At 43.6% G+C, this 10,610-nt stretch overlaps 1 protein-coding gene and 1 pseudogene across 1 annotated transcript; both read left to right on the top strand.

The window, feature by feature from the left end:
- The first annotated feature begins 1,325 nt into the window (after nt 1–1,325).
- On the top strand, nt 1,326–2,042 carry LOC147440374 (uncharacterized). The gene has a single exon (XM_086483513.1). The coding sequence runs from the start codon at nt 1,326–1,328 to the stop codon at nt 2,040–2,042; it is 717 nt and encodes a 238-aa protein (XP_086339639.1).
- A 5,012-nt stretch (nt 2,043–7,054) lies between these two features.
- Nucleotides 7,055–9,729, top strand: LOC147440373 (uncharacterized; annotated as a pseudogene).
- Nucleotides 9,730–10,610: the final 881 nt, after the last annotated feature.

Genomic DNA, 10,610 nt, shown 5'->3' with positions numbered 1-10,610 from the left:
ATGCCATTTTCCTCTTCAATAACAGGTAAATAACGTAAATAAACCTAAGTCTAATCTAATATAACGTAAATCTAAATCTAACGTAAATAAACCTAAATCTAATCAAACATAAATCTAACTAAAAATAAACCTAAATCTTATCTAATTTAACTTAAATAAACCTAAATCTAATTTAACGTAAGTCTACATCTAACCTAATCTTTAACGTCTTTTGCGATAGTTTCCTACGACGTTAAAAATCTCTTCTTCTTGTGTGTGTGTGTGTGTGTGTGTGTGTGTGTGTGTGTGTGTGTGTGTGTGTGTGTGTGTGTGTGCGCGCGCGCGCCAATAAAAAGAGAAAAATGGTATAACCTTTCTTTCACCCAAGCGTGGTAGATTGGTTATGCCATTTCCCTCTTGAATAACAGGTCTTGAGTTCAACTCCTCATCAGCTAGATCTTTAGGTCTCTTTAATTAGTTTCCTATGAAGTTAAATTAAACTCTCTTCTTTTCGGCTGTGTGTGTGTGTGTGTGTGCACACCAATAAAAAAGGAAAAAAATGGTATAAATTTTCTATCACCGAAGTGTGATAGATTGGTTATGCCATTTCCCTCGTGAATAACAGGTCTTAAGTTCAACTCCTATCGACTAGATCTTTAAGGTCTCTTGGGATAGTTTCCGATAGTTTCCTACAATGTTAAGACTCTCTTCTTCTTCTTCTTCTTCTCTCTCTCTCTCTCTCTCTCTCTCTCTCTCTCTCTCTCTCTCTCTCTCTCTCTCTCTCTCTCTCTCTCTCTCTCTCTCTCTCTTTCTTTTCCTCTCTCAATGTGTGTGTGCATTCTTTGTTTATGCATGTGTGTGTGCGTTTTTGGTTTATGCAAGCTCTCTCTCTCTCTCTTTTCCTCTCTCAATGTGTACGTGCATTTTTTGTTTATGCATGTGTGTGTGCATTTTTTGTTTATGCTTGTGCTCTCTCTCTCCCTCTCTCTCTCTCTCTCTCTCTCTCTCTCTCTCTCTCTCTCTCTCTCTCTCTCTCTCTCTCTCTCTCTCTCTCTGTGTGTGTGTGTGTGTGTGTGTGTGTGTGTGTGTGTGTGTGTGTGTGTGTGTGTGTGTGTGTGTGTGTGTGCATCTGGTGGCGAGAACATCACCACACAACAAGATTTTGAATGCAGCAACTTTCCGGACCTCTCATATCTCGCAAAACCCGAATCTCCTGCAGCCTGGCTCACAAAGCTTGCACTGCCTAACCCTGAACTCACGACCCTGCGAAGCTGTGTAAGCCTAGTTTACAGTGGGGTCACACTGGTTTAGATAGGGGTCCCATTGGATTGTAGTGGGCTCTCATCATGAATACCCCAAAGGGTACTGCGAGGAGTCGACCAAGTTTTGCAGCCATTGTAGCAGCGCCGAGTAAAAGCGATCGGATCGGAGAGCTTCAAAGAGTTTTTGATCAGCTTATGGAAGAGAATCGCGACCTAAAAGCACGCCTTAGCAAGCTTGAGGCACGTTTCGACTCTGTGGTCAATGTTGCCACAGACAAAGCTAAAGAAGTTGAAGCCAAAGTCACCCAAGCTCACTCTGCAGTCATTAAAAAAGTGCAGACATGTGTGACAACAGAACTTCGAGAACAAAGACTTCAGGAAGAGAACTCCTTCAAGGTTCGGATTGGTGGGCTTCCCTCACCATGGTGCACCACTGATGATACCCTCGAAGAAGCAATTATCAAGCTCAACAATATTCTTCAAACAATCAACATCAAGCCGGAATCCATTTCTTGGATCAATGACACCCATAGGCAAGTTCCATTTGAGCATTGCCTTCTCACTTTCAAGGAAAAAGAGGAGCGGGTGAGGGTGCTGTGCCAATCCCACCTCCTCAAGGGAACAAAGGTTTGGATTGCTGAGGAGTTGACCTTGAATCCACTCAAGATGAAGAAACAAGAACTCAAAAAGGTCTACGAAGCAGGAAAACAAGGAAAATGGGCAGTATATCGAGGAGGTAAGGCCATCATCCAAGAATTTCGAGCTCCCAAAGGGACTATCCCCTTACCCGACCCCACCTAGGTTTTGCTTCTTTTTTCCACCCTCTTGAAGGACCCTCAGTCCTTAACTGATATGTATCTAATGCCTTCTCTTAGAAGACCGAATTGTAATGTTTTTGTTTCCGGACCCATGGGTCATATCTGACCTCCGTGGACGATAATGAAATCTATCTATCTATCTCTCAAAAACACAATGTGTGTGTGTGTGTGTGTGTGTGTGCGAGAGAGAGAGAGAGGGAGAGAGAAAGAGGGGAAGGGAACATGAGAGTGAGGAGAGGGAAAGAGCATACCTGGCTCTCCTTCCTCTCCTCGTGTGTGTGTGTGTGTGTGTGAAGAAGAAAGAGAGAGAGAGGGAGAGCGCACGCTACCTTGCTTGCTTGAGCGCGCGCCGAAAACTCAGATCTGAGATCTGAGTTTTTGAATGCTCTCGGTTATTTTTTTAAGCCCTGACAGCGTTTCTATAGGCGTCGCTATGAGCATAGCTAAGTTACTTGTAATTTAGCGATGCCCATAGCGACACCTATAGCAACGCCGTGGTTTTTCACATTTGATCGTCGCACTCCGAGCGTCGCTACTATTAAGTACCTCTTGTAGTGGTGGTTGATATGTCCCAACCAATCGAACGACGGAATGTACATGTGCAAGGCATTCTCATGTGGACCATGCACAATTGGCCAGGGTTCGGTGAGTGCTCAGGTAAGTGCCTTTAAAACCCTCACACACATGTGATTCATGGCTATGTCAACGCTTTTAAATATTAATATGTAATGTTTCCGGCTTGAGTTACTCGGGCAATCATGCATGTCCAAAAGGTAGTCCTCGACTTGGCTTCCGCCGCTCTGAGCATTTGAGCAAGGTAGTTTACGAGGAGTATGGTAGATTTTTGCCTGAAGGACATGAGCTACGTGGACCAAACATATGCAAACATTACATGCATCCACTAAAAGCGAGCGATTGGAAAAACATGTGACTGGAGAGGGGATATTGGATGCCACCTAGAATGAAAAGAATTTCTATTTTCTATGATCTCCCGTACTGGAGTGACCTGCTGATTAATCATTTGCTCAACCCAATGCACATCTTCATGAATGTGGGGGAGATCATCTGGAAGACCATCACTGGAAAAAGGGAGAGCAAGGCTCAAAGAGATGACCTGCAGGCTGTGGGTCGAATGCCAGAGATGTGGCCTCGACTTAAACCCAATGTAAAGTGGTCTATACTAAAAGGTCAATGGGTTCTGAGTCGCCCAAAAGAGAAACAAGTGAAGAAGACTATACCACTGAGATTTTCATCTCTCATAAAAGTCGTTTTCAAACATCACATGCACCCTGTGGGAGTCAGTCCCATGATTGGCACAAACTTTTACAGTTCATCTTATCAATTGTCATAAAGGGTTGTTTGACAGATGACATTAGAAGAACAATCTACAAAATCAGTGAGTTGGTACACTGGATCAGTTCAAAAGAGATAAGAGAAGACAACACTGATGCAGCGTGCTTAAATGCTATTGAAGCAGTATGCTATTGAAGCAGTATGCATGGTGGAGAAGTACTTTCCAACAAACATTCTTATCATCCAAATGCATGTACATCCAAGTTGTTGGGGTGGTCCATAGCAGGTAAATGTTCTTCTTGGAGAGATTTATGAAGACTTTAAAGGGGTTTGTTCGTCAAAGGGCTCGCTCCGAGGGTAGCATGGCCGAAGGATGGTTTGTACAAGAGTCTATTGTCCTCATCAGTGAACTTTTGGTCTCAATTGATCTAGAGATGCCCCGAATGTGGACTACTGAGGTCAACGTCAAGGTGACAGGCAACGAGCCGCATGGACAAGGCATCGTTAGGAAGATGGACATCACAATGCGAGAAAAAGTTATGAGATTTTTCCTTCTCAACTTAGACATCATGCAAAAAGTGGCTAGAGAGGTACGAAGGGGAAAAGCAACAACGTTTGACAGATCGACTTCAAATCAAGCGCAACCATGCAACTAGAAACCTTCCTTTTTTAGACCATCTTCAGAAATTGCATGACTTTCCAACTGGGCAGTGGTTAGATGCAACACTCTCAGAGGCAAAGAGGAGTGGAGTGTTCATTACTGAAGAGGAAGAGGAGATTTCAAGGGGGTTGCGATTGGCATGTACATTTCACAACTTCCTTTTCGAGCTCCACATGAAAATTAGTTTGCTTTAATAACTTTTAGTCTATTTCAATTTTGTGGCTGCAGTATCACAAATATGGAGCTTTGTGGTCGCATGGGAAGCACTTCAGAGTGCAACGGATCGACGAACAAAGGGTCACTTTCGACAATGGTGTTAGGGCAAGCTGACCAGCTTGAATACTTTGGCTACATCCAAGACATCTTGAAGATTAGCTTTAGAAAGTTTGATATGTTTATCTTTGATGTCAAGTGGTTCAAAGTTATTACTAGTGGTGCTAATGCAACTGTGCGCAAAGACAAGAGTGAATTGATTCAAGTGAACTCTAAGCGGGTGTGGACAGATGTGCGGGATACATTCGTACTTCCGCAGCATTGTGAACAAGTTGTGTTCATACACGATCCACTATGGACAGAAAATGATGAGAATGATCTGTCTAAATCCTGCTGACTCTATGTCGTTCAAGTTGCTCCACGTAGCAAGCAAGTGTGTGGAGGATGTGCTTGATGAATGGAGTTTGTGAAATTTTCAGTACGAAACGATGACTCGAGGAATCCCACCCTTGCCTCATCTGATGATGGGGACATGAGATTCAAATCCACTCGTTGTGCACGCTCCTGGCCAAGCCGCTCCACAGCAGAGGGAGGATGCATTGATTGGTTGTGTGTAGTCAAGGACGGGGTAACTGGTGATCTAATGGTTGGAGGCCGAAAGGGCGAATGAAAAGAGAAAGGGTTTTTGAACGACATTATGCCACCTGCAACTTCAAGATAGTGTCATTCTCTTGTGGTACTTTTCATGCAAGAGGTTTGTACTGAAATGGTTATTGTTGTGTCGGCATCCACTCACTCGGCCTTGGATCTCCTGAACCAGGTGATGGAGAATGTCTCCGGACATAGAGTGGAGCTTATAGGCAAACAGTCATGTAGTCCTTGACCTATTTCTACATATGGACTTCAAATGAACACAGATGCACACATACAGGGTGACTCTCTCTCTCTCTCTATCTCTCTCTCTCTCATATACCCCATAACCACTGTCTACTCGACATAGAGGTGAGCTTATTCTGTTTTTATGAAACAGAGTGCACTCCATAACTAGTGTTACACATGAATGTTCTCTTCTCTTTGTTGCCCCTCGGTACCCTCCCTTTCAATTTCCACGGTTAGCCTGTTTCAAAACTATTCCAGACTGCCAGTAATCCAGACAATATTTTTACTGTTGAGTATGGCCAATCCGTATTCTATAATTTGAGCACTATGCATGCACGAGAACATTTCACACTGAGGAAAACTGTGTCACATACCTGTGCAACCGAGAGAGGTCACTGGAAAGATGATGCAGCTAGCTCCCTCTATGCATGCATCAGAACAATTCACTGTGAGGAAAATACTCTCATACCTCTGCAACTGAGAGAGGCCACTGGAGAGATAACGCGGACTGCTTTAGTCGACAATGTGATGTGCCTTCTATCTGATGTTGTGCAATGGACACGGTCCTGTATATAGTCCGCTTCCGGATGCTACAACCGGGAGTGTGTGAAACTGCCAAGATGTAGAACTCACAGAGGAAGGCCAAGATGGCGCGGGAAAAGGTGGACTAGAAGGTGTGGAAAGTGCAATGCACTTTACACCTAAGCTGGAGTTCAAACGTCACCACAGATACCTTATCCCTACAACGGCTAGATTGCTTATCCAAGCCTATAAAAGGAACTCCCCTTTGTATTGTTCCCAAGCAATTGTTGTATGCAATTTGAATTCGAATTTCCCCCTCTACTTGGTGTCAGCTCCCCCTTCCCTTCTCTCTCACATCTCGCTCTCTTCTCTACCTCCATCTCTCTGTCTACTCTCTCCTTCTCTCCTCTCTCACTCTATCTTCTATATAGTACTCAAGTTCACATGGTATCAGAGCTTCAGAACTTGAGCTCCTAAGTACTCTAAGAACCTTCTCTCGAAGCAACGGCCTATTTTTTTTACGCTCATCTCTCACTTCCAAGGTCTACTCGGCTAGCATGACTAGCGCCTCGTCACCTATGGTTGCAACCACCAAGTCAAGGTACTTCACCATTGACAAGCTCAATGGGAACAATTACAATGTGTGGAAGCTGAGAATGGAGCTATATTTGAAGCAACTTGGCCTCTGGAAGATTGTTTCTGGAGATGAAATAAGACCAAGTGAAGACGAGTATGTCTTCGACACGAAGCTACACTCGGCATGGGATTCAAGGGATATTACGGCTCAAATGGAGATTATATTCCATTGTGAGGATAGGCAAGTCCAAATGGTGCGGACTCTATCCACCTCTAAGGCTATTTGGGAGTTCTTCAACAACAATTACGAGCACACTGATCTTGTTTATCAAGTCCCCCTGATCAAGAGACTTGTGAACAATACTATGCAAGAAGGCCAATTTGCAGTCAAGTTTCTTGACAATTGGCAACCACTGTTAGATGAAGTTCTCATCTCTGGAATGGAGATTTCAGAGAAATTTCTTTGTTTTTGGAGAAATTTACTCTCACAACTAGGGGTATTTTGGGAATTTTGGAAAATTCGAAGGGCATTTTGGGAATTTATGACAAATTATGGGGGTACTTTGGGAATTTTTGAAATTTGAGGGGTAGTTTGGGAATTTCCACAAATTAGAGGGGTATTTTGGTAATTTTCCCTTAATTTTACCCCACTACCCCCAATCCCCCTGGGCGCGACTCAGCTCTTAGAGTGCTCGGAAAAAAGTGATAGGCCTAGTGCAAAAAGCTACTCAATTATAGTTTGTTCTAGGTCTCTCTAATCTCTCCAATCTCTCTCGCGCTGTTTCTTAACCGTGTGGAGCATATTCATGTGCAGGGATCATCACTAGACGTACAGGAGTCAGATTCTGAGCATGGATCGATCCAGTGTCAACAACGATTTGCATAACGGCCTGACGAATAAAACGCAGATTAATCAGAATGATACTAATCAGAATGGAGGTCTAATTAACGCTGATCAAGACATATCTCTAATTAATAATGCAGTACCTGCATCGAGCTTGATGGAGGATCAGTTGCTGCGTGACGAGGCTCAACCTATTCACAGCTTCAGTTGTACAACTCAATTAGATGATCACGATGAAGTTCTTACTGAGGGCGACCTACATATACTTTTTGGAAATTTGCCGGGGTTACAGGACGATTATATTCAGCAGCTGCCTCAATCAACACAGGACTATGCCGCATTAACGCAGTATCCATACCATGAGCAGAACCTTGATCGGCTTCGAGTTAGTGATGATCTAGCGCCGAGATTAACGCACTACCCAGATTTTGACTTACATAATCAATATTATGCAAATGGTATTGATCTGCAGGGGTCATATAATTACGAGTATCAGCTGCATCAGCTTGGAAGTGTTGTCGGATTACCAGATGAGCTTGAGGTGCAGGCTGATCAGTATGGGGGCACCGTAGCCGGATTAATTTCTCAATACCCCCCAGACCTGGCGCAGATGAGCAGTACAAATTATCCTGAGCAGCGCCTGCCTGAGCTCGAAATTAGTGTAGCCCAATATTCAACGCACTGCCCAGACTCGAATCACGTTTATCCAGTTCATCATGCAAATGCTAATCTGCTGCAGGGTGCAGATCACCAGCAACTCCGGGTGCCTCAGATTGGAGCTAGTGCAGTAGCCGAATTAAGGCATGATCATTATACCATGAATGCTGATCATTTACAGGGGCTACAGGATCAACAGGCGCTGCATTGTGGACACGTCATTGTGGACACGTCATTGGGGCAGAAGTCGCATGATGATTATGATGATGCGGATGAAGAGGGGAAAGGACGGAAGCGCGCCAAGTTTGCAGACATAGAGAATATGCATGATGTGGGACAGATTAATGTGGAGAATGCAGCTACCCGCGCTGCTAATTTCAATCCAAATGAATATGGCGTGGTGAATAGTGTTGATGGGCTCATTAGTAATGAAATTTCAAACCAGCTCTGGCCTGCAGCATCATCCAGCTTCAGCGCCAGGTTTGCAGACATGCCAAGTTTGCGCCAAGTTTACAGACATTCAGACGCGTACGGTCCGCTGCAGCCTCTGGATGAGCATGTGGCCAGTGATCGCATATATTCTGTAAGACTTGATCACATGCAGGCACAGGTCAGCAAATATCATTTTAAGGCTCGCTAAAATTGTCAACGATGATAATAGTAGTAATAATTTGAATCAGCCAATCCGCTTGCAGGCCGAGACCCTGACCTCGTTTTTCGATCAGAATTTTCAAATGGGAAAACAAATTCCCACGGTAATTAAGCTCGATTAGGCAATTTAACTACAGGATCAGCTCCTGCCGTAATTAAACGCTCATGATAGAAAGATTAAGCATAACCTTTGGCTGATGGATAATGTATTGCATGACGTATAACTTGTATGTGGGCATTTTGTGTTCCAGGTGCCAGTTGCTGTCGGCGACAACGTTGAGCCTAATGCCAACAAAATTGAGGCGTCGGAGGAGGAGGAATTACCAGCTGCTGGCGAAAGTTCGCGATTGACTGTCCCACCTCTCGCCGTCGAATCAATTGCCATTCCTGCCGCAAGAACCGGGGAGAAGAAGCGGCGCTTGGTGGGAGTACATCGGTAACTTATAATATTGTTCTGGGCTCGACCGAATTCATTAATCCTTACTAAACAGTTCGTTTTCGTCTTCCATTTTGCAGGCAGCCCTTGACAGAAAGATTTGAAGCCTCCCTGTGGGTGCCGAAGGAGCTGCTACAAAACTACTCGCCTGATGAGGAAGATGCAGCACAAGCAGCTGGCCCCGAGATTACCAACAGCAACAGCGAAAGCATTAGCAAGGAGTCGAAGAAGACGAAGAAGGGCAAACAAAGTAATTAACACTATGCTAAGTATTGCCTCCCATTAAATTATTGGCCCTATATTACACCTAATTTTTGTGCCTTCTGCTTGTCCTACTAATCTGCTCCTCGGCTGTCGGTGATCAATTTCAACCTCCTCACGCTCATGCATCAGTTTACTTGGGTATGAGGCACTTTCAACTTCTTGCACGCTTCTCTAAATAATATATAAAGACTGCAAACAAACTAAATATGTTTGTTTTTTAAATATAGGCATCTTTGACACAGAAGATGAAGCAGCTCGAGCCCATGACCGTGCTGTACTCAAATTTTATGAAGGCAAAGCCGCCAAACAAACTAAATTACTTAATTTTAAGGTAACAATGTATGCTATTTCTATGGAAACAAAGTGTCAGTAGCAAGCCCTCTCACATGTGTCCACGCAGGCCTCAGAATACGACAACGAGCTGGAGCTAAGGCGTACAATGGATCCAAACAAGTTTGTGGCGTACATAAGAAGGTAAGCCTTTATTCGGGTCTGCAATAAAAGTTTTTCTTTTCCTTAGAATAAAAGTTGTTTTTGAGAGACCAATGACGATTTTGTTGTGTTTTCAACATGTTTTTAGGAGGAGTTCTCACTTTGCAAAAGGCACCTCCAAATGTCGTGGAGTATCTAGGTTGGATGTTTAACTTCATTTTGTAATGGTCAAAATTACTTAAATACTAATAGTGGGACAAGATTTCAATATCTCAAATAGTCGGTGTTCATGTCTATTCTGCTCGTTTGCGTGTGTCTGTGAGTATGAGAAGAGAGAGAGAAAGGGGGGGGGGGGGGGGGGGGTTGTTAAATGTATTCAATGATCTTGTTGTATGTTTTAGTTGAACATGTCTTGTTTTGAGGACGAAGTATAGAGCATATAAACTTGATCACATAACTCATACACACACTCAAATGATTCCTTAGGTGAAATTTTCTACCAGCAAAGTAGACATGGATAATAGGTATTATGCAACCACACACTACCACTTACTCTACCATGGGTCGGGACAAAGGAGGTAAGGAGTGGCGCATCACCACCCATCTGAAAAGGGATAGAGGGTTCACAAGGCATCATCACACTATGTATCATACAAGGATAACACCTCAATGCCTTACTATGTAGCACTTTCCTCTTTTCCCACCCTAGCTCAACCACCGCTAGGGTTCATGGCTTGCACCCTAAGCACAAACTGTTGTGTTGTGGCACATTTACAATGTGAAATTTAAATTTTCCCCTCACTTTCTATGCATTTTTTTAATTCGGGACCAAATTCTACAGTGTACATAGTGTCATATATGTGAAAATGGTTGCCATGGTTGTAGTCGTCTACCTGCCTTACTAGGGAGGCAAGGCCCCTTGGTCGACATGGCATTGATGCGTGTTTTAGCACTTAAAAAATTTCCTAACTTTCTTTCAAAATGTATAAATGTCAAATGTTTTGAAGTGGCATGCTCGTCTTACCTAGAAAGTCCATTATAGCAATGTCGACCAAAAATAATAGGTTTCATGTGTAGCCATAAAAGGTCTATCCAAAGTGATTGACAAGTTCAAAATAGAGGT

Source organism: Adiantum capillus-veneris, chromosome 15 (assembly GCF_014529385.1).
Source record: "Adiantum capillus-veneris isolate H3 chromosome 15, ASM1452938v2, whole genome shotgun sequence".
Classification (NCBI taxonomy): Eukaryota; Viridiplantae; Streptophyta; class Polypodiopsida; order Polypodiales; family Pteridaceae; genus Adiantum; species Adiantum capillus-veneris.
Note: the sequence above shows the minus strand (reverse complement) of the source record. Positions and strands in the feature narration are given on the sequence as shown.

Excerpts from the sequence above, each read along its gene's own strand:
- LOC147440374 (XM_086483513.1), top strand. The coding sequence starts at position 1,326 with ATGAATACCCCAAAGGGTACTGCGAGGAGTCGACCAAGTTTTGCAGCC.